General features: G+C 42.4%; 1 protein-coding gene across 1 annotated transcript in view; it reads right to left on the bottom strand.

Moving 5' to 3' along the window:
* aff2 (AF4/FMR2 family, member 2) overlaps window positions 1–25,541 on the bottom strand; it is a 386,660-nt gene that overhangs the window by 163,890 nt on the left and 197,229 nt on the right. The window contains exon 4 of the mRNA XM_067457882.1: window positions 16,003–16,047. Within this exon, the coding sequence (XP_067313983.1) occupies window positions 16,003–16,047 (45 nt within the window). The remainder of the gene's footprint in view (window positions 1–16,002; window positions 16,048–25,541) is intronic.

Here is a 25,541-nt window from a genome sequence, read left to right as displayed (position 1 = left end):
TCAAAACAAAGGCATAGTTTGATGATGCCAGGTTTGAGCGCAGAATCTTGGGACATGTGGTCTTCACCTCACAGGTCTTCACCTCACAATAATCACTCACATCATGTTGATGGATGTGATTATTAATGTTATTGTAGTGTGAAGCAGAGCAGGACCGACTGATGTGGGAGTTGAGCAAGGCCGCTGGAGCGAGCAGCAGGGCATTTATTATGAAGACGGGACAGAGTCACCGGCGCTATTTCCGCTTTTCCAAACATGAGTATGAGGTAACGCAGCTCCGTTTATCATATTAGATACATGGAAATGTGTTTAAAAATGATATGACATTATTCACAAATTATGTATGCGTTCACTTGGCAGCTGCTAAGAGTAAACCCACCCACCGCTAGCCTAGCTTAGCACAAAGACTGGAGATAAATGGCTCCATCTAGCCAACTGCTCAATAATTGACAAAATAACGGCAACATTTTCCTATTTACTGCTGTGATGTGTATAGTTACATTGTGTACTAAGACTGACGGAAAATGAAAAGTTGCAGTTTTCTAGACCGATATGACTAGTCTAGGAACTATAGGCTACTCTCATTCCTGCGCAATATTTGAGGAACTTTGCTGCCGTACTATGGGTGCAGCGGCGCAATGATATTACACAGGGCGCATGCTGGGGACTATTTTCAGGTGCTGCGTTATATCATTGTGCCTGCTGCACCCAAGGTACGGCAGCAAAATTCCCTGATTTGGCATGCTAAATATCTGGACCTATCTGCAATTCAAAATCTACAGCCTACAGTCAGTGAGAGAGCAAAATACAGGGCGGGGAGGAGTTATAGACCAGCATATCAGATGTAGCTTACAATTGACATTAATTGTCATCAAAACTTTAGCCATAGTTTCCATCAGAACATCCCTCCAGAGTAAACTGCTATATTGACAACATGACTAAACAACTTGACTGTCTTATCCGTACACAATGACACAAGGACTTGTCATTCTGATGGCACTGACATGTTCATTGACACAGATATTTACTTTTGAGAGATGAACTAAGGATTTTGATTAAGAGAGTGGCTTTTGCAGGTTATCCATGGTGTTTTGCTATTTGTACAAATTGTTTTGAGAAATGCACTCACTGTTTTGCAAATTGTGAGTTTGATTCGAGAAATGTACCAAAGCGACTGAGAAAAACTGTAAAGTCGCCCGATTCCGCAGGAAAACCGCAGACTTGGCAACACTGGCCCTTGATTGCAGTTCGTGTCCACTTGAGTTGACGTCATTCCCCGCCGTCCTTTTTTCAATGACGTACGACTCGCATTTACTGGGGAATATCCGAGATGACCGCTTATGGCTTAAAGTGACCACCGAATAATCATTTCTGAATCTCTGTGAAAGTAGTATGTCATCCACCTAGTGTTTTTCAAATACTATTAGGGGTGTTGAAATTTTTCGTTTCTACGATGCATCTAAATGCAGACGTGGACGATTCTGCATCAATGCAGTAATAGACCATAATCAATTATAGCTTCTACAGCCTATTGACGTTTCTCTGATGTCATTTGCTGCACACGCACTTGTCTTGCTAGCATAAAGTGGCCAACACGATCTCATGGTAATGCGTATCAATAGTACGAGTGTGAAATCTCGTAGAATGGATACACCAAAATGAGTTTGGGCGTGCAAATGCTACGCAGTTTTTCGCGTGCATATGATATGCACTTTCTGCTGTGCATATGACACACTCTTGGATTGGATTAGGGTGGTGGGGTGGGGGGTTCATACGTATAATACGGCATAAAGTGCGTATCATATGCACATGAAGAACAACGTACCATATGCACGCCAAAACTAATTTTGGTGAATACATTCCACGGGATTGCACACTCGTACTATTTATACGCATTTTCGTGAGATCGGGCTCAAATGGCAGAGGGAACACAACAAAAGCAAAACACAAAAGTGAGTAATAAAAAGGGAACGTCTCAGGTTACGTATGTAACCCTAGTTCCCTGAGGGAACGAGACGCTGCGTCGAAACGCTGTGAGAACGCCTCTGCGTTAATGCGTCGTGAAGCGCCTGTAGAACCATTCCATCGGAAAAAAGATCGATCGTCGGCGTGATGACGTCATCGACCGGAAGCTATAAAACGTCCGTGAAAACAAACAGGAACTAACTTCTGATAAAGCCTGAAGTAAGTGATCACGGACACGCCGGGAGTATGGCAGAGCGACGCAGCGTCTCGTTCCCTCAGGGAACTAGGGTTACATACGTAACCTGAGACGTTCCCTTTCGGGGAACTCGAGCTGCGTCGAAACGCTGTGAGAACGCTTATACCCACATCGCCATAGGACCAAGTGTCTCGTATGTGTGAAACCGAAGCGCACACGGTTACGAGAGAACCTGTGCCCCTACTGTAGATGCCAGGTCTAGCTCGTAGAACCTGACGAAGGTAGAAGGAGACGACCATCCGGCCGCGTTACATATATCATGGAGGGAAGCCCCCGACAAAAGTGCTTTAGAAGCAGCCATACCCCTGGTAGAATGTGCCCGGACAGCCAAAGGAGATGGCTGCCCGGCAGCTTCATAAGCAAGTGAAATGGCCTCGGCCACCCACTTGCTCATCCTCTGCTTGGATACAGGAGCCCCCTTCTTAGGGGGTCCGAAGCAAACAAACAATTGTTCAGTTTTTCTCCACAGGGCAGCTCTGTGGACATAAGTATCCAGTGCCCTCACCGGACACAGCAGATTTAATCTTTCCTGGTCTGACGTCAAGAATGGAGGAGGACAGAAGGCTTGTAGAGTGATGGGGCCCCGTGGGCTCGTAGGAACCTTGGGGACATAACCCGGCCTGGGATGCAGAAATGCTTTCACCATCCCAGGCGCGAACTCTAGACATGAGGGCCCTACTGACAGGGACTGAATATCTCCTATCCTTTTAAGAGATGAAATGGCCAAAAGGAAGATAGTTTTCAGGGTGAGGAACTTATCCGAAACCTCCTCCAAAGGTTCGAACGGAGGTCCGGACAAGCCCCTCAAAACAATGGCCAAGTCCCATGCCGGGACCCTCGAGTGCATAACTGGCCTCAACCTTAATGTGCCACGAAGGAAGCGTGTAATTAGAGGGTGTCTTCCCAAAGACACTCCACTGCAAGGGGCGTGGACAGCGCCCAAGGCCGCCACGTACACCTTAAGTGTGGAGGGGGTCAACCCTGCAGAGAACCTTTCCTGCAGGAACTCCAGCACTGTACCAACCGGGCAGTTAACTGGATCCCACTGGCGTTCTCTGCACCAAGCTGAGAAAAGTCTCCATTTCAAAGCGTACATCTTCCTCGTGGACGGAGCTCTGGAGTGTAGGATGGTCTCTACGACCTCGGCCGAGAGACCCTCCTCTATGAGCCTAGCCCCCTCAGAGGCCAGGCCCACAGTTTCCACATCTCCGGGCGTGGGTGCAGGAATCTCCCGCCCACCTGAGAGAGTAGATCCCTCCTGGTCGGAATCTCCATCGGAGAGCCTTCCAGGAGAGATATCAGGTCCGAAAACCATACTCGGGTCGGCCAGTTCGGGGCCACTAGGAGTACCTGGGCCCCGTCCCGGCGTACCCTCTCCAGAACTCCTGGAAGCAGAACAATCGGGGGGAAGGCGTACAGAGGCAGCCTCGGCCACTCCTGTACCATGGCATCCAGCCCCAGCGGAGCCGGATGGGTCAGAGAAAACCACCGCGGGCAGTGAGAGTTCTCTGCCGAAGCGAACAGGTCTATCTCTGCTTTCCCATAAACCTTCCATAGGAGCTCCACCACCTCTGGGTGGAGTCTCCATTCCCCGGGCCTCGGCCCCTGTCTCGACAGGTTGTCTGCTTCCTGGTTTAGGGCCCCCGGGATATATACTGCCTTGATTGACAGCAATTTCCCTTGGGCCCACAGGAGGATCCGATGTGCCAATTTGTCCAACGGACGAGACCTCAGACCCCCCTGGTGATTTATATAGGCCACCACGGACGTGTTGTCTGTTCTGACTAGTACGTGGTGGCCCCTGAGGTCGGGCAGGAACTGTTTCAATGCAAGAAACACTGCGAGCATCTCCAGCCGATTTATGTGCCAGTGCCGCTGATGTTCCTGCCATAGACCCTGGGATGAGCGACCACTCATGGTCGCCCCCCAGCCCGTGAGGGAGGCGTCTGTCGTTAGCGTTACGCGACGAACATGAGCCCCCAACACGGGACCCTGAGATAAAAACCCCGGGTTTTTCCACATGACCAGAGCACGTAGGCATCGCCGCGTGACTTTGATCGTGCGGAGCGGATTTCCCCTCGGGGAGAACCCTTGTGTTTTGAGCCACCACTGCAGTGGCCTCATGTACAGTAGGCCAAGAGGTATCACGTTGGACGCTGCTGCCATGAGACCTAACAGTTTCTGGAACTGTTTCACAGTGACGGCTCGGCCTAGCTTCTGTTCTTTGGCGGCTGCCAGGATCGACGCTATGCGTGTTGGCGATAATTGCGCCCGCATAATTATCGAGTCCCAGTTCACACCTAGAAAAGTGGTTCTCTGAGCCGGAGAAAGCACACTCTTCTTGGCGTTCAGCCTCAACCCCAGCTTCGACATATGGGCGAGAACAGCATCTCGATGCTGAACCGCCATCTGCTCTGTATTCGCTAGAATCAGCCAGTCGTCGATGTAGTTCAGTATGCGGATGCCCTGAAGACGCAGCGGCGCCAGAGCTGCATCCACACACTTGGTGAACGTGCGGGGTGACAGTGCTAGACCGAAGGGAAGTACACGATATTGGTATGCCTCTCCCCCGAAGGCAAACCTCAGGAACTTCCTGTGATGTGGACGGATGGAGACATGAAAATACGCATCTTTGAGGTCTATGGTGACAAACCAATCCTCCGATCTGACCTGCGCTACAATCTGTCTGAGTGTAAGCATCTTGAATTTGAGCTTGGCCACCGAGCGATTCAATAGCCGCAGATCTAATATCGGGCATAAGCCCCCATCCTTCTTCGGCACGATGAAGTAACGGCTGTAAAAGCCAGACTCCCTGCTGGGAGGGGAAACCCTCTCTATAGCCCCTTTTTGCAGGAGTGTCTCTACTTCCTGTGCCATTACCAGAGCCTGCTCCGGGCCCACCACTGTAGGTAGGACACCGCAGAAAGGAGGTGGCCGACTTCTGAATTGAATGGCATACCCCTTTTCTACTATCTGCAGGACCCACTGAGATATATTTGATAGACGTTTCCATTCGTCTAGAAAATCTACTAAGGGAACCAGCCTCTCGAGGCTGGCCTCTGGTGTATTTTGAGCAACAAGCACAGTGCCCTGAAGCGGCGGACCGGCAGGGAACAACTGACTTGACTGCTCGGGGACCCCCCGAAGGGGGTGCGGACCACCCTCGGGTGGCCCGCGGAGACCGACTGCGCCCCGGCATTGCGGCAGGGTTGGCAGCGCGGCCCCCCGAGGGTGCCGTAGGGAAACGGGTACCGTAGGCAGGGGTAAGCACCGTTTCCCTACGGGGGGAACCACCCTCAGCGTCCTGACGCTTCTGGCGTCAGGAACGCTTCGACGAAGCCTTCTTGGCGATCAGGACTGTCCGCAGATCAGCCCTGCCCCTCGAAGGCTTCGTCTGAGAGCGCCGCCCCTGGTCCCCGCGCTGAGGGGGAGCCCGAGCGGCGACGCTCTGCTTTTGTTGTGCCCTGTGAGCTGAGCTCGTACTCGGCTTGGGCTGCCTGATGTCAGCGGCAGCCCCAGGGACCTGGACTCGGAGAGGGAGAAACTGCTTCAGCGCCGCAGCTTGTTTCTTTGACTCCTGGAACCTCTCGGTGACAGTGTGTACTGCGTCACCGAAGAGGCCACCAGGAGACAGCGGCGCGTCGAGCAGAAAGCTCTTCTCCCTCTCTTTGATTTCGGTGGGGTTGAGCCATAAATGTCTCTCCGTAGCCACCAATGCTGCCATCGAGCGGCCAACACATCTGGCCGTCTCTTTGGTGGCCCGGAGAGTTATATCAGCTGCTGTTCTAAGCTCATTTATGACGTCACCCCCCACTTCATCGCGTCCATCTAGATCCCTGAGCAGGTCAGCCTGATAAGCCTGCATAATTGCCATGGTGTGAAGGCATGCAGCAGCCTGACCTGCCGCCGAGTACGCTTTGCCCACCAGTGCCGACGTTGTTTTCAATGGTCTGGTGGGCAAAGTCGGGGCCTTTAGGGACGATGCCGAGGAAGGCGAGAGATGGCTCGCAAGCGTCTCTTCTACCTTTGGCATCGCCCCATAGCCGTAGTGCTTCAGCCCCATGATGTTACTATAGACCGTAGTCTGAGGGCTGAACACACGGTATGATGCCGGTCTCCTCCATGATGTTGCCACCTCGGTGTGCAAATCATGGAAGAATGGCAGGCCCCGCCGCTGAGGTTCTGAAGCGCGAGCGGGCAGGAATCTTTCGTCTAATTTACTAGAACGTCTCTTTCCTGCCTCAGATCTTTCTACGGGCCAGTCAATGTTTAATCTGGCCACGGCTCGCGTTAGAACCTCAACGAGCTCATCACTCGCAGGAGACTGAAGTGGCGAATCTTCAGTCGCGATGCTCTCAACGTCCACCTCCTCGGAGCTGGATAGTTGGAGCACCGGCGGCTCTCTCGGGGGGGAAGAAACCGCAATGCGTGCTTCCAAGCCCCGAGAAGAACCGCTGGATGGAGCGGGTGAGGGCAGAGATAAGGCAGCGCCCGTCTCAAACCCCTCCGCAACATCCAATTGTGAACCCCACGACTGCAGCCTCCGCTCTGCCTCGGCAGCAGCGGGACCAGAGCCGCGGGGAACACGAGCCGAGGCACCCTCCTCGAAGAGTGCCCGGCGGGAGCGCAGCGTTCTCAGTGGCATACGCTCACAGTGCTCGCAAGCAGCCCCCTCGAGGGCTGCCTGGGCATGCTGCGCTCCCAAGCAGGCAACACAAAGAGAGTGTGTATCCCCACTCGTGATGTAGCGTGGGCAGGGATGAACACACCTCTTAAAGTTACTGCTTTCGCTCGCCATTTCTCTATCTATTTTATTTTCTCTTTTTTGTAAAATATATGGAATATTTAACAAAGGGTGGAAAAACTCTTTCAATAGACAGACAAAAACACCAAATAGACAGACAGGTTCACACAGATCGCTTACTGAAGGCACAGAAGCTAGTTCCTGTTTGTTTTCACGGACGTTTTATAGCTTCCGGTCGATGACGTCATCACGCCGACGATCGATCTTTTTTCCGATGGAATGGTTCTACAGGCGCTTCACGACGCATTAACGCAGAGGCGTTCTCACAGCGTTTCGACGCAGCTCGAGTTCCCCGAAAGGGAACCACTATTTTAACATATACCGTGTGTGAGTGTGTGCGTGCATATGATTGAATGTGTGTATACGAGTGTTATTGTATTTTAAGTACACTACTTGACAGTTTAATGCGCTTTTTATATTTACTACACTGTAAAAAAGTAGGGCACAATGTACTGTATAAATATGAAGCAATTTTCTGTTTTTTTTTCCGTTTCTTTTCTTTTTCTCGGTTTTTTACCGTGTTTTGAATTACACATTGCATAAGTTTGTGTTTTAAGGGTTAACAGAACTTTCCGTAAAATTACTGGATAATTTACTGGCAGAAAATTACCAGTACATTTTCCGTTTGTATTTTTTACAGTGTAGTGTTTATTAATTGTAAATGCTCCTGTCGTCTGCTGTTCAAACTTTTGTTGGACTATAGTAGAGAAAGTATTAGATTTTGAATGCAGTGTAAGACTTTTGTTCAAAAACATTCTAAGATGTGTTTTTAAAAAGCTGAACTATAACTGTTTTAAACTTGACACGCTGTCTTAAAAGCAACTCTACAGTACATGCGTCCATAAATTTACATAATAGAGGAACCAGATAGAGTGAATGACATATTCAACAAATTTTTAGGCTAAATACCAATAACCTTTTATTGCACAAATCTTTTGCTATGCATAATAACAGAAACATTGCTCACGGCAGGTTATTTAGAGTCTCATACTAACTGTCTTGAAATGTTTTGTTGGATGCGTTGGATTTGTTAAAATGGTGGCACTTTGATGGCTGCAGGGGTGATGTTTCAAAGGAGATGGATTTGGAGATGCTACTTCACTGAGAGATGTTATACGGTGCTGACAGTACACAAGCCCCACACGCTCTCAGCATGCTAACATCCCGCCTTCCTCTCTGAATCCATTACCTTTAAAGTGCCAAAAATATTAAAGCTAAAACAAAACTGAATAAATCAACTACTCAGCCACACTAATCGACGAGTTAACATCCTTGCCCATGCTTACTTTTGTGACAAGTACTATTTAGACGATGACAGTACTATATAATATTTTGCATCCGTCAATGTTCAGTTTTGTTTTAGTTTTCATGGACATTCAGTTTGTTTTCATCAGTCACGTGTCTTCCTTTGTTCAGTTTGTCATGGTAATTACATTTAACATGTATTTAGGTTAATGTCTCGCACATTGGCTTGTTATTTGGATCTTATTAATAAACCATTGTGTTATCTTTAGTTTTATCATCATCTTCCTAAAATCTGAGCATTACAGCATCTGATTTTTCAAGTGATATTTTTAACTTGAATAAAACCATGTTACTGCTCACATTTTACATTTTGTTTTCAGTTTAGCCGGAAGGACACTTTTTACAGTGTTGTATTCTGTACTAGTCGCATACTATGTCTTTGTTACTCAGACAAATCAAGGTAAGATTACTTGGTTGGCTTGATTGCCATTTTTTCAAAAAACAAAACAAAACAGAGGCGGGGCATTTCTTATAAAAATAAATGCTGATTTTCTAAAATGGTTTTGTTTGAAATCACCATTATGGTGATCAGTGTTCTTCTGGTTGGGCACTTGGAAGTTTATTTATATGATTGTAATCCTCTTCATATTGAGAGAAAGAGAAATGACAAATAGGTTGCTTTTAATATGTTGGTAAGGTGATTCTACTTCTACATAGATCATTGACATGTCTATTTATCATGTAGACTTATTATCTGTTAACCCTTAAAGACTGAGACAGCCGCCTGCGGCTAAAAAGAACTATCATTCTAAAATGTGTAATAACTTTTAAACCGCTAATCCGCTTTACTGCACCGTAAAGAGAAGAATCTCCGCTTTTAATTTCTCGAGATTGGTCATTTAGACGGTCTTTAGTCGTGGTGGACACGTCAACAAAATATGCAGCATTGATTCGGCAAGGAAACATACGCGAGTTGCTCCCCTGAGCCAAATAGAAATTATTTATTTATATCATTAGTCATCAACTCAACCAATAACCACAGTGTATTGTCTTTTGAACCACCAATAAATAAACAAACGCGTGCAGCGCACTCTCACACAGCACAGCACACAAAAGTCTATATTACTTTATTTGCATGTAGTTTGTGTTTTACACCATTTTCACTCAGTATATTTTCCTCAATTTGTGTTTGAGAAGATTTTTTGCACTGTTTGTTCATTTACTCAGTATATTTATTGTGTTGTCACAACTTGTTGCATTGTTTGCATTTTTTTTTTCATGTTCAAATTATAATATATGTTCTCTGGAGAAATATGTTTGCGTCAGTGTTCTGATATTAAATCCTTCTATTTACTTTACTCCCTGACACATCTACATTGTCAGTACATAAAATACACCTGTTTTCACTCAAAAACCTAGATTGCTGGGGGATTGTTAGGCAAAATTTCATCTGGAAGTTTAAAACAACCAAGTCTAACTTTATAAAGAAAAAAAAAAGCAAACTTCATGAAGTTTTGTTTGAGTTCACAGTAAAAAAAATACCACCTTTTTGCTGCCATTTTCATGAAATTACATATATTTAATCAATTCTCAGAATAAATAAATGTAAAATTGTGACATCAAATGATCTAGATGGAAACTTCAGGTTATTTGTGACAATATTTTGAGATTGACCTTGTTTGAGTCACACACATACTTTAACATTCAATGGAAACACATTAATTTTGATAAGACTCTGACAATTACAAAAGATTTGTATTTGTTCTTTGTTGTGCTACTATTGACTCAAGGCAGAAAAAAAGATTAATTTACAGAAAAAATTGTAAATTAAAGCAATTGCTTAATTTATTCATGCCGCAATGCACCGGTAATTTAGAGATTTTTACAATTAAGTTCAGCATATTATTGGACACTAAAACGTGTTAACTGAAAATATCTTGCCTTTTAATTTTTGTCAAGGTGACATATTTGAGCATTCTAAATCTATTTAATACATTTTACACATTCATTTACACTAATTGGAATTCTTTTATGCTTTTGAAATAAGTCTCTTCTGCTCACAAAGGCTGCATTTGTTTGATTAAAAATACAGTTTGATTGATAATATTGACATATTATTGCAATTTAACATTATACAAAATATAAATAAATAAAAAACATTTAAATAAATACAATAAAAATGGTAATATTGTAAAATACAAAACCACTTTTTTTAAGATCGCCAGCAGCGATTGCATTATTATTATTTTTTTTACTTTAATGGCCCCCAGAATATCTTGTTGTATCTGAAGCTGAACATACAACATATCAAAAGGAAAAACAGAGCTCCGGCTTTTTTTTTCCTTTTTTTTTTTCCTCTCTAGCATAATGGATTCTTTTTTTAATCAAAACTTTAATGTTGCTAAGTTTCATAACAAAGAAACATTTTGAACAAAAAAGCAGCTTAAAACTTGTTTTTGTTAAAAAACTACATCCGGATTGAATTCAGAAAGATTCTCAAATCATCATGGAGTGTTCATCAACTCCCAAAAGCTTCACAGTCCTGTAGCTCGTCCTGGATCGACATTTCATTCGGTAACATTAGGCAGTTTTGATTTATATGATGTTGAATGTTTGATGAACGCTTCTATAAATTGTTTCTGCTTCTACCTCTGGAGATTCTCTACTCTTTCAGAAGATCCGTAACAGCGATCACCTACCGTATAACAGTGAAAATATGGATTTCTGGAAAATTCCATCAATGGTGTGCAAAGAGTTAATTAGATAGCTTCATATCGGTACCATTAAATGCAGTGGAACCATTTTAGTAATTGACTTTACTGGGTAATAGAAGTTCTCAGCATGAAAAATGACTAACATTCAGCACTGCATTTCTAACTGTACAAAAGAGATTATTACTTATGAAACTCTTTGAAAATATTAATTATGTTATTTTAACTCCGCTCTGTTAGCTAGCAATTATCCATTGGCGGAATGCAGATCCTTAGAGACTGAAGCAAAACACGTCCTCATTCATGAGTCACATGTGAGTCAACATAAGCGAGCTGAAGTGTGAGGGACTACAGCAGTTCCACCGAGTAAAGTAAACCCACCATGCACTTCAACAGACACATGTACTCTGGGTTGCCTTGGCAACTCTTCACTGAAAGAATACAAGATGTTCTTACAGAGTCAGTTCACTGCACCGTCCTTACTTACATTGATATCTGTGGCGTCATGTCTTAACATCACAGAAAAGATCCAGGACTAGACATTTTGAGGACCTCATAGGGTAACGCTTCATATGAAGGTCAATATAAAATGCCTAATAAATGTATAAATACATCCACAATTCTTTAGACTAAAACTTTTTACCTTTAAAGGGGTCATGAACTGTGCTGCTTTCTTGTTTTATGATGTTTCCTGGGGGGCACTTATACTGTAAGGTTAGAATGCTTTTTACATTAAAAAAGCCATAATTATTAAATAAAGGGTTTTTTCCTACCTTGATTTTAGCCCGTTTAGTTTGAATGCTCTGTTTGAAGGGGCGTGTCTGCTTTGAGACTTCAGTGTAAACGCCCACTGCTATGATTGGCTAACATCTTTTTATTTGAAATATCTAAGTATTACTCTCTCTTTTAGCGCATTTTTACTACTACAGCTATCATGGTTACCTAATCGTGAAAAATGTTGCATTATATTTAGATCGTGACATGAAAGGTTGCAGTGATGATCATTGTAGCCGATCACACACATGCTGAGTGCATAAAAGCAGTTATCTTGTCATTGCAACTCAGTTTCTGTACACCAACGAATGTTTTCATCTTCACTTACAGTGCAAATGTGATATGGTTAAGATATTTGTTGAATATAACAGCATTTGTTGATTCACAGCTTCAGTGTGTGCTGCTCCAACGATTGTAAAGGGAGCTTTCTTTAATCGCTTTCTTTGATCCCTTTCTTGATAGAATTGAATCACCGTTAAATAACAGATTATTTTTATCCCACTAAGAGAAACAACACAAATTGATGTTTAGTCACTGGTTTGATTTACTGACACACAGACAAAGAACATCTGATTGTACATGAATCATTCCATTTCAGATCAGGCTTTAGAATGAACACAGTTACTTACATGTTGCATTACCGTCGAGTCCAGGCAGTATACTCAACGGCATGTTTATTGCTTGGTTAGCTCGATCTGGTTTAACAGCACGTAGGCCTATGTTACTGAGGCTACCTATTCTACTGCATGTCATGCGCAAATCGGTGGGCGGGGCTAAACGGGCAGTGATGAAGTAGGTGTTGATATTCTTCTGCAGAGGCGGAGCTTGCATTCCTTTGTTGTCATAGATCTTTTGCTGGGCCTGGTTTCAATAAAATATTTTATTGCACTAACAAGGAAGTTTTCAGTTCTGAAACTTACAGGATAATTTTAGAGTATGATAACCTCTTATATTAGCCTAGAAATCTAGACGCACCCTAGCGGCAGCAAATCTAATCTGCCCGCGAATTTCGTCTAGCAACTCTCTATACCCTTCTGAGCTATAAACGCCAAACTCCTGCCGGGCCAATCACATCGTGTATAGAGTCGGTGGGCGGGGCCATAATGACGACGGCCGAGTTGCGTTTGCGTGCTTCTAGTAAACACAGAAGCTGGCGAACGGCGGCGGTCTTTCGAATCAGCTTTGACCGCGACTCTGGAAGACTTGGAGTTAAGCTTTTCTCTGAGAAAAGAACAAAGAACGGCACTGAAGTCATTCTTAAAAAGGGAAGATGTGTTCTGAGTTTTGCCGACCGGATACGGCGAATGTTTAATCTATCAACAAGCTCTGCTTCACCTTCGTTGCTCTGGTTGGTTGTAGCGCTATCCTATCACGTGCAGAGGGAGTTTGAAAGACAACCGTTTATCCCGCCCCTCGGATTGAGCCCTGTCAATGGTGAGTTTCCAGACCAAACATCTTGATGTGGGTATGGCTTGTTGACTTCTCAGTTCATGACCCCTTTAACTCTTAAAGACACAGAAAATAACTATTGTTCTAAAATGTTTAATAACTTTTAAACTGCTAATCCAATCTGTGTGCTGTAAACTGCACCGTGAAGAGGAGAATCTCCGCTTTTACATGTCTCGTGATTGATCATTCAGAGGCTCCGTAGTCAGTGTGGATGCGTCATCAAAATATGCAGCATTGATTCGGTAAGGAAACGCACGTGGGTAGGTCCCCTGAGCCAAACAGAATTCATTTTTTTTATCATTAGTCCGACCCCCCCGTGCCCAGATTCGTTGAAACTGTCATCAACTCAACCAATAAACACAGTGTTTGATCTTTTGAACCACCAATCACATTTCTCTGAAAAAAAAGAATGTGTATTTGCATGCATGAAAATAAACAGAAATAAATGCGCACAGAGCAATCTCTCACAGCACAGCATACAGAAGTCAGTATATTTCTCTATTAATATGTAGTTTGTGTTTTACACCACTTTCACTCACTTGCTGCCGTTTTTTCTTGAAATTATATTAATTTAACCCATTCACAGAATAAATCAATTTAAAATGGGGACATCAAAGTAGCCAGATGGAAACTTCAGGTTCTCCTATGATATATGGCGCTTACTAAAACTATGAAAAGTAGAGGCATGTCAGGCGCCCCAAAATGTTCTAGGTCTTTAAGGGTTAACAAGTGTAATAAATGAAAACTCCATGTGTATTTGATAACATGGTTTATAATGCATTATAAAGAATTTGAATACAAGTTATGTATTTGTATTTATATGTAACTGGGTGCAATACACATAAAAATGTGTAAGTTTTAGAATGTATAAATAATAATTTTAGAATGCATCATAGCATGTAATCACTTAAAGGGGTCACGAACTGAGAAATCCAATTTATATTTAACATACAAGAGGTCATCGTACTATGAGAATATCCTGTAAGTGTCAGTTGGTTTAAAAACAGCTTTTATTGAAAACCCAGAGAATGACTGGTTGTGGAATTTTAGGTGAAAGACTACAGAAGAAGATTAACACCTACTTCAACATTGTAATTTTGGCCCCGCCCACTGGCGTTTTAGTGAGATGACGAGGAGAGAAGAGCGATACAGAACTAAAAATAACATTAACTTCCAAAGGATCCTAATCCTAGGAATGTGGTTATTTATTTTCAACAATGTAAATGTCTCAGTTGAGCATTATTATTTTTTTTTTAATTTAGTACATTTTACTGTGGATTCTTGGTAAGTCAGTTACAATTTCGGTGCAGGATTTGCAAACAGACTTTAACGATATAGACTCGACAGTAATGCCACAACATGTAACCGTGTTATTTCTAATGGCCGATCGGTGATCAGTGATTTCTGATACATAATAATTCATGTACAGTCAGATGTTCTTTGTTTATGTGTTAGTAAAATAAACTAGTGACCAACTGGTCAGCTTCCCTTCATTTCTCTTAGTAGGATGAAAATATTTCAGTTATTTATACTGTGATCAAAGAACACATCAAGATGTTTGGTCTGGAAACTCACCATTGACAGCTCAATCCGAGGGGCGGGATAAACGGTTGTCTTTCAAACTCCCTCTGCACGCGATAGGATAGCGCTACAACCAACCAGAGCAACGAAGGTGAAACAGAGCTCGTTGACAGATGAAACATTCGCCATATCCGGTCGGCAAAACTCAGAACACATATTCCCTTTTTAAGAACGACTTCAGTGCCGTTCTTTGTTCTTTTCTCAGAGAAAAGCTTAACTCCAAGAGTCGCGGTCAAAGCTGATTTGAAAGACCGCCGTTCGCCAGCCTGTGTTTACTAGTAGCACGCAAACGCAACTCTGCCGTTATTATGTTAAGCCCCGCCCACTGACACTGTACACGATGTGATTCGCCCGACCAGAGTTTGGTTTTTACAGCTCACAAGTGTATTGAGAGTTGCTAGACAACACACTGCGGCAGATTTGCTGCCGCTTGGGTGCGTCTAGATTTCTAGGCTAATAAATCTAAATATAATTCTATAATCAACACTTCACGATTAGTTAACTTTAAGAGCTGTATAGTAAACACAAACGTCTCACAGCAGACACGCCACTTTAAACAGATTGTTCATGACCCCTTTAATGTATAAATCATTCGCTAGAGTGTAAACAGCCATTATGCTTAACAAGACATTTATATTATAAAGACATTCATTTCAAGAAATGGAGACTGAATCTTTTTCGGGCAACACTTGACTTTAATACTAACACTGACTATTCTATATCCAGTAAAAATAATAAACCTTGATTTGTGTACTGTAATGGACTTACTGGGACTAGTCACTCTCATTTGTAAGTTTCTTTTGATAAAAGCTTCTGCTAGATGATTAAATATGTGACATTCTAAACTAATTATAGATGTGTCTTACTAACAAGAACATAAACATTTGGTTAAAAAATATTCAATATCATGATTTTGAGAGCTTGTAAGACTCACAATGAGTTTCTAAGAACACAACATTGCAAGGGTTTCATTGACAACATTTCAAATAATGTGACAGGTGACACGTTTCTTTTTTTTACTGCCCTCACCTTATAAGAGCAAATAGGCAAATATAATTTCTGGAAAAACAGGCCCATTGGTCATAAAGTAATGGGGCCTCTCTTTTAACACGGAGCCTTATTCTCATGACAGCGCAGTGCCATTGTGTGTAAAACGGCACTGAGCAGGTGACCGAGCGTAATTAGCATGCTGGAGAGAAAAAGTGAATCTAACTCACCCGCAGAATTTCCTCCACACAACTGGAGTCATTGGGCAGGCTGACCTGTTGAGAAACAGATACAAAATATCTCATTAAAATGAATACAATGACCATGCGGCAGAAAGAGAGAGAGAGAGCAAGCTGAAATGAAAGCAACCAAAAACATGATTATAAATTGTTCACTTTTGTGGGTACATGTAATTAAACGTCTTCTGTAATTCTACATTTTTAGAAAAGCCTTGTGAGCTGCATTGCTGTCTATGGAGACAACTGACTAACTAACACTAAGTAGCTGATTGGAACAGAAACAAAACATGCCACACAAATAGTGTTTTTCACAAACAATTGACTCGATACAGCTTAATGTTCAATATATATATGCAAATACAAATTAAAGGTGCACTATGTAGCATTTTTGTAGTAAAATATCTAAAAATCACCAGGCCAGTGTTATATATTTTGTTCAGTTGAGTTCTTACAATATCCCAAATGTTTCCACCTATTTGTAAATTGTGAGAAAATTGCTATTTTAACCAAGGAGCCGGGACGTCTGAGGGAGTCGCCTTTTAATTGCGTCATATCTGCGTTACCCTCGGTTTTATTCTGCAGAAACGCTTTACTCTTAGCAGTGTGAACATGAGTCACAGCAGCCGCTGAGCGAATGCACAGAGTAACGTCATTTTAAACACACTTAAATGTATCTGATATGATAAACAGCTGCGTTACCTTATATTCGTGACAGTAAAAGTGGAAATGGCGACTGTGTCCCGTCATAATAAAAGTCCTGCTCCTTGCAAGGCATGTGTTTGTGTAACAATCGCTCCAGCGGCCTTGCTCAGCTCCACAACACTCGGTCCTGCTATGCTTCATACTACAGTAATGTTAATAACTGCTTCCATGGGGGCGGCAGTGGCTCAGTGGTTCATGTAGATTGTCTACAAACTGGAAGGTTGGTGGTTCAATCCCCGGTTCCACCTGACCAAGTGTCGAAGTGTCCATGAGCAAGACACCCAACCCCAGCTGCTCCCGACGAGCTGGATGGCGCCTTACATGGCTGACATCGCCGTCGGTGTATGAATGGGTGAATGTGAGGCAAAAATGTAAAGCGCTTTGGATAAAAGCGCTATATAAATGCAGTCCATTTACCATTTACCATGAACATGATTTATGCTATGCTATATTTAGTTATGATTCATGAGTCCTATTCCGATTCTTTTCCAGCGGCTGTGAGGTGAAAACCACATGTCCCAAGATTCTGCTCAAACCTAGCATCATCAAACTACACCTTTGTTTTCAATAGGCGCCCTCTAGTGGATGAAAAAATTACATAGTGCAGCTTTAATTCAAACTTTTTTTTTCCTCTTCTGTCTGCTATACAGAGGGAACATTTTCAACTAAAAGCAACAGTAAAATGACAATAAAATCTATCCAGTTTAAAATCCCAACTGAATTCCAATAGAAGATTTGGGATGTCCCAAGCCGAAAGAGTATAATTATAACATTTATAATGATTTAAATTGTTATATTTCCTGTAGTGATAGATGCCCATTTATAACATTTCAGCCTCTGCCCCCCAAAAAAACCCTCTCTGAGCATCCCTGTACACTGGGTTGATTTTAATAACTTTAACGTAGCCTACTTGAAGTGTGCAGAACCAAGCACTAAGAAAATACAAGTATGGGATCAGAACTCGGGATTGATCTGGGCACAAAAAAAAACAAGAATAACTTTAACTCTTTCCCCACAAAGCACACACTTTTCCATTGTTTGCGAGAAAACGCATCCCTGCTAAACACAGGATTTTCTGTGTTTTTACTGGTATACGCTAGGGGACGCTATGACACATTTTGTGAAAGAAAACAGAACCTCCAGATCATATGTGAAGAACAAGCAGAAACAAGCAGTATCACATGCAATCATATGCATGTAAATTGATGCATATGATTGCAATCAACCAATCAACCAACCAATCAACCAACCAATTAACCAACCAATCAATCAACTAACCAATCAACCAACCAACCAACCAACCAACCAACCAACCAACCAATCAACCAACCAACCAACCAACCAACCAATCAACCAACCAATCAACCAATCAATCAATCAATCAATCAATCAATCAATCAATCAATCAATCAATCAATCAATCAATCAATCAATCAATCAATCAATCAATCAATCAATCAATCAATCAATCAATCAATCAATCAATCAATCATTTAGTCAATCAATAAACAACCAACCGACCAACTGACCAACCGACCAACCGATCAGTCGATCAACCGATCAACCAATCCATCCATCCATCCATCCATCCATCCATCCATCCATCCATCCATCCATCCATCCATCCATCCATCCATCCATCCATCCATCCATCCATCCATCCATCCATCCATCCATCAATCAATCATTTAGTTAATCAATAAATCAATCAATCAACCAACCAACCAAACAACCGATCAATCAATCAATCAATCAATCGATCAATCAACCAACCAACCAACCGACCAATCGATCAACTGATCAACCGATCAACCAATCCATCCATCCATCCATCAATCATTCGTTCAATCAATCAATCAATCAATCAATCAATCAATCAATCAATCAATCAATCAATCAATCAATCAATCAATCAATCAATCAATCAATCAATCAATCAATCAATCAATCAATCAATCAATCAATCAACCAATCAATCAATCAATCAATCAATCAATCAATCAATCAATCAATCAATCAACCAAAAACTCAGCACTAAAAGAGGTGGGATGGGTAAACCTGGTCCTGCAGGTCCACTGCCCTGCAGAATTTAGCTCCAACCCTTAACAAACTCAGCAGCCTATAGCTTTCTAGTAATCCTGAAGGCATTGATTAACTGCTTCCGGTGTGTTTGATTAGGGTTGGAGCTAAACTCTGCCAAGTAGTAGCCCTCCAGGCCCCAGTTTGCCCATCCCTGTGGTAGAGCCATCTTCAGATGACTGTACCATTGAACTGGTGTGCCTTTTTTTATTTAAAATGGACAGGAGGAAATAAAGTGGCTGGAATAGCTATAGCATCAATAATAAAAATGTGGGGTCTATCAAATGGCTTAATGTGAGTGATCCAGTTCAGTCTGGTGTTAGAATTGAGCCAAAATGAGGTATCACAGGGGGCAGCATAACATTCTGCCTGCCTTTCGGAACAGCTCTTTAAGTAGGCAGCTCTCCAGGTTTGGGAACAGAGCTAAATGCTTCCTGCCAGAGCTGAAATTCTGAAAGGAAAGTCCCACAACACACCTTTGAAGATAGATTAGTTGTGAGATGACATCATAATTGAGTGTCTCAGAAGAGGAGGCTCTTGGATAATGGAGGCGCACGGTTCTCACACCAACGCTTCTCGAACACAGGCTGGGAATTGGATAATCACCAGCTTGCATCTGAGCATCATAAGGCATGGAAATGTCAGCGAGTAAGCATGTAACCACAATGATTCACCAACACTTAACAGACAGAAGATGAGAATGCTAATTAAGGGCTAGCAAGGCCCCTGTTGACTAATAGCCTGCAATTGGCACAACATAAGAGACCAAAAGAATGATTATAATTGCAAATTCATTGCACAGTAAATCATAGATGTCGCCCAGAATTAACTAGATCATCTTCTAAAGATTTTTTCTTTTTTTCTTTTTTATAAATGAAGAAATATGAATACAGATTGGACATGGAAAGATTTAAGCATTCTTTCCAATTCTATATTGAATCCAGAGGTTCACATATTAACGTCCAGAAAATAATCCAGAAACACACACCGACACATATTGCGAGATCGCTTCCTGTAGCTCTTACAATCTAAATCAAAAAATAAATAAAAATGAATTGAGTTATGTTCGGATGACTGTGCCATTAAAATGTGTTATTATTAGGCTATCAGGAAATAAAGGTACAGTGCTGTCATTGGGGTGGTACCCTAAGGTACAAAAGTGTAAACTTACATCTTTGTCATCCCTAAATTGTACATATGAGAACCTTAAAAGGTACATATCAGTACTTTAGGAGTGTGTATTAGTACCTTAAAGCTACATAGTATTAACTTTTTGTTTTGTACCTAAGGGTACCTCCCCAGTGACAGCAATGCACCTTTTTTTCTGAGAGTGTCAAGAGTTATAACTTCCTCATCAAAAACCTCTGCAAACTTTAGCTTCACCTAACAGTTTTGTGTTACTAAAAGTAGTATATCAAAATATTAATTATATATGACTTGGTTTTTGATAAATATAAAAACATAATGAATATTAAAACATGCTTTTGTCATTAGACTAGTTTTGTATAAGCATTTTGGACAATGGGTGGACATCAGTGATGCGCAGGTCAATGTATAAACAACCCGCACCCGACCGACGTTTTCAGCTAACCCGCCCGCAAATCGGACCGCAAAAATAAATAAATTGTAAGGTTACCTGACCCGCTTCCTGGCCCGCATTTTTTAAATGTAGTAAATGCTTCCTGGCATAATATTCTTTAATCCAGGCTGTGGGGGAGAAATGTTTCAAGCCCTGACGTGCGCTTAGATATGCAGCGGCGAGAGCAGCAGTTCTTGAGGCGGCCCATCATTTTCCATTTCAGCTCTAGATGCATATTATTGATGAACGCGATGTTTATGTTTCGACCCTGCCTGGAGAATTCATCAGCAGTCAACTGAGAGAGAGCCCACTTTTGGAAAAGTGTGCAAGTCCTTAGGAGCGCAAAGTCCAAAACTGTTCTTTTTCTGAATGCTGTATAATATAGCCTAGTGTTGTGTAATAAAGGCTTGATCTATTCATTTATTTCGTTTCGTTTTCTTAACAATTAAGATGCTGCTTGTGTTTATCCAGTCTAATCGAAGTGTGCGTCTCACCCCCGACTTTCACAACAAAAATCCGCCACTCCACTTCTCCCGCCCTGGAATGTAGCCTATACTCAAAATGAGCTTTATGCACGTTTTTTTGGGTGCATATGATACGCACTTTATGGCGTATTATACGCACAAACCACCCACCCCACCACCCCAATCCTAACCAAGAGCATGTCATGAACACGCCATAAAGTGCGTATCATATGCATGCCAAAACTCATTTTGGCGTATACATTCCATGAGATTGTAATGCGTATAATAGTATGAGTGTGCAATGTGACCGTGTTGGACATTACTGAGTTAGGCTATATGCGTTTAAAAAAGGAAAGCCTATTACAATGGCTCAGTTCAACATGTTGGGAAATTGGGCATTTTGTCCTGCATCATCTTTATTTCAAACGACCCGACCGACCGAGACCCGAATATCATAAAAAATATTTTTGGATGACTCGTAACCGCGGGTACCCGCTCATTTTGGATCAACCCGCGCATCACTGGTGGACATACAATACCAGTCAAAAGTATTGAATAATCAATTTTTAAATGTTTTTAAAGCAACACACCGCCTTTTGGGGACTTTAGCTTATTCACCAATTCGCCGAGAGTTAGATAAGTCCATTCTCGTCTCCGTGCGTGCCATAACTGTCAGCCATGTCTGACGCACCCACCGCTAGCCTAGCTTAGCACAAAGACTGGAGGTATATATATATATATATATATATATATATATATATATATATATATATATATATATATATATATATATATATATATATATATATATATATATATATATATATATATATAAACACTGAGGATGCAATATTGCATTGTGTTATGATCTGGCTGATCTGGCTGATTTTTTTTTTTCTTGCACATCTAGAAGCATTTTTTTCATGTCCTGCATAGAATATATTTTAGCACGTTTACGGTGGATTCCAGGATACTCAAGGTGACATCATGTCCCTCTCACTGTCTGTCTGTGTGGTGACATCAGCCCTCTGCAGGCATTGCATGAGGCAAACTCGCACTGTAAAGGTCAGCTGATCTGAGGGGAAACTCATTCCACATGTGAGTTCCAAGCCACAACGTGCCTGCATAATTCTGAGTGCATGGAGAGTGAATGAAATGCTAAAGCTAACCTAGAAAGATCACGGTCATGTTCATAGGGGCATCCTTGTACAAATACTACAGTAGACTGTAAACTATAGTTCTTTGAATGAGTACAGATTGCTTACTCAATAAACACTAATCCTACATAAATTAATGCAGTTAATGAATATTACTCAGGACATAAAGATAGACTTACACTGTAACAAAGGCAACTTAAAATAAAGTGTAACCGCATTTTGCAATACATTATCCACACAGTAAGTATAGTACATTGTACCAAACAATTAGTTTTTTAGTACATAGTAGATAAAGACACCTAATATAAAGTGTGACAAAATAGTGTGCATTAGACTGCACTGGTAAAAATTTAACAGCTTTAGGAACCTATAAGTTTGTGCTTAATATAGAAACTGATCTGTACAGCTATACTCAACAAGACAACTGAAAAACAAAAGCCCAACTGACACCTAACATGCCTAAAGATGCCATCCTGGTCAGCGGAGTCGGTCAGGCCAGTGTAAACACAGCTCACCGACATAAACTTCCTGTTTGCTCAGGGCCGGCACATAATATCCTGTTCCCATAGAAACAGAATGTTGGCGCTCAGCCGCTCTAATCAGATGTTGCTATGCCATTGTCCTGCTTTGCTCTGATATTAAGAGTGTGGCGGAGAGAGCTCATTCCTCTGGCACGGGAGTTCATTTCTCCGTTACCTGTGGTGAACCCCATTTCAATTCCAGTCGTGACACTAAAAGGTGCCTTGCGGTGTGCTCTGAATGCAAACCTCGCTCTTATTGCCTCTGGCCTGACAGAAAATGTCAGTGAAATGAAGGAGGGATCGTGCCTACTGCTAAATAGTTTGTGCCAGAGAAAGTGTTTTTTTTTCTTTTTTCAGTACAGCTGAATATTATACACAATCAAAATTCATTCAAAATAGAGCAATTTGGAAACCTTGCAAAAGTTACAGTAAAATGTAATTGCCGTAAGCAAGAGGTTGGACATTAAAAGTGTTTGTGAAAGCCTTTGGGGCGGGTAAATTGCTTTTATGATCACGTAATGTGCATATTTAGAGGCCCACAGAGAACCAGAGAGAGTCACCCATGTACTGTACCTCATATTGCCCCAGCATATTCAGGGAACTGACAGAAAAAGGGACCGTCCAGCTGTGATCTTATTTCCACGTTTCAGCAGGGAACCTCTCAGTACTTGTGGATACAATGCGATTGAATGGGTTTTCAAATGATTTCTGTGTGACAGCTAACATCCCACCATGAATCAAAAAGGCTTCTTGGGCTAGGATTATTGTAAAGTCATATTGTAATGTTGAAAACAAAACCATTAGTACAAAAAGAAACGTCTGAGTAATTTGAAAAATGGAACCGGTATAATGTTTGGGTAGCATTTTTGTTGTTGTTGTTGATCAAAAACATAGTCTAAATTTTAGTTATATTCCAGACGTTCATATTTTAAATTAAATCATTAAATTAAATGTATATTTATACTATAATATAATATTATAATATAATATTAAGTCTAAGTCTGGGCTCCTTGGAAGATTCAAGGCCTGGGTCTACCAGCATGGAATCCTCCCAAGAATCCTCTGGCCTCTGCTCATCTATGAGGTCCCCATGACTGTGGTGGAAGGTTTTGAGCAAAAGGTGAGCAGCTATTTACGTAAATGGCTGGGTCTACCACGTAGCCTAAGTAACATCGGGCTATATGGGAATACCAATATGCTCAGGCTCCCCTTTAGCTCAATCAGGGAGGAGTTCATCGTTGAACGGGCACAGGGACACCTACAGTACGCTGAATCCAGAGATGCCAAAGTGTCCGGCGCAGGGATTGTTGTAAGAACAGGGAGGAAGTGGAGGGCAGCAGAGGCAGTCCAGCAAGCAGAGACTAGGCTGAAGCATAAGGCCATCCTAGGAACAGTGGCGCAAGGAAGAGCCGGACTTGGGAGCCTAACAGCGACCCGTTATGACTCGGCCAGCGGAAAGGAGAGACAGAGGCTGGTACAGGAGGAGGTGCAAGCTTCAGTCGAGGAAGAGCAAACCAGCAGAGCAGTGGCCATGCGGCAACAGGGTGCCTGGATGAAGTGGGAGCAGGCGATGGAGCGGAGTGTCACCTGGAAGGACATCTGGAAGTGAAACCCTCAGAGGAGCAAGTTCTTGAATCAGGGGGTCTATGATGTCCATCCAATCTGTGCACATGGGGCAAGATAGAAACACCGGCATGCCCCCTTTGCTCCAAAGTGGGGACTTTGGAACACATCCTGAGCAGCTGCTCCAAGGCATTGGGTGAGGGTCGATGGAGGCACGACCAGGTCCTCAAATCCATTGCTTAGGCTATCAGCAAAGGGATCAAGGACTGCCGATACAACCTAGCTACAGCCAAAGCCATTCACTTCATCAAGGAAGGACAAAAGCCAGGGAAAGTACCAAAAAACTGCTCTTTAGGTTTGCTCTCCACGGCCCGGGAGAGAGGCAGCTGAAAATTCCAGCACACATCTGCCTTACGGCTCCAACAGGCTGCCTCAACCCACCGGATCCCGCTTGGACAGACTTGCGAGCTGTACACTGCACTCTATCTCTCCACCCCTACAGCTCAGTCTGGCGCCACCCTCCCTTCGGCTACACCTTGGCACTCAGTCGCTCCGGCTTGACCTCAGCCCTGGTATTGACCCTGGTTACACCTGGGGGCTCATTGCTATGGCTCCATCGCGACCTCCGTTGCATGCAGTGTCATACTGGTCCACCTGCTCTCCGTCTGTGCTCTGTGCTCCCTCTCCATCAGCTCTAATTCCATATGTTGTCCCCATTGGCATCATTGAGAGAATCTCCACCATGGCTCCTCCCCCCTAGATCTGCAATGGGGCATCATTCTGGCTGGACGATCTGGATCCTCCTGCTCCTGTTAACTCCCACAATCTTCACAACCCTAGTCTCCTTCTCAGTTGGACCTTTTACTGCACAAGAAAGTGCCTTTATGGGGGAACTTGTATGTTCTGCTTTGGTTTTATTCTAATACCCGTTTCCTTGGTTCTCGTTTTCCGCCACTGGTTTATTTCTATGATTGTTAATTAGTTTCCCACACCTGTTCTATTTCTACATTGATTACCCTGTTTGTATATACACCCTCTCCTTAGTTCTTTGTCCTCTATTGTTTGTGCTAGAGTGGTTGCGTTTTTCCATTATTTCTCCTGTGAACACCTTTGTTTGTTTTCTTTTATAATAAAATGTTTCTTTTGGAATATTTATCATTGTGCATTTTACAGCCACAACTCTTTACTATATTATATTGCCATTGAGTATTATTATTTTATTATTATATGAATATTCTGTCTAACATGCAAAAAACAGAAATTTTTAATTACTAAACACGGTTCATTTGTAATGTTTTCCATCTCAAAAATAAATGTTAAATGTGTGTATAAAAGTACAAGATGGTTTCTATGAATAAATTCCAATGTGAAAATTGGATGCAGATCCATCTCTTTCAAATCCATGTTTTAAAAGCGACTCTCACGCATAAGGAACAAAGAAAAGTGTGAAGAAACAAGTGATCTG

The sequence above is a fragment of the Pseudorasbora parva genome, chromosome 11 (assembly GCF_024679245.1).
Source record: "Pseudorasbora parva isolate DD20220531a chromosome 11, ASM2467924v1, whole genome shotgun sequence".
Taxonomy (NCBI): domain Eukaryota; kingdom Metazoa; phylum Chordata; class Actinopteri; order Cypriniformes; family Gobionidae; genus Pseudorasbora; species Pseudorasbora parva.
This window is presented reverse-complemented; position numbering and strand designations above follow the sequence as displayed.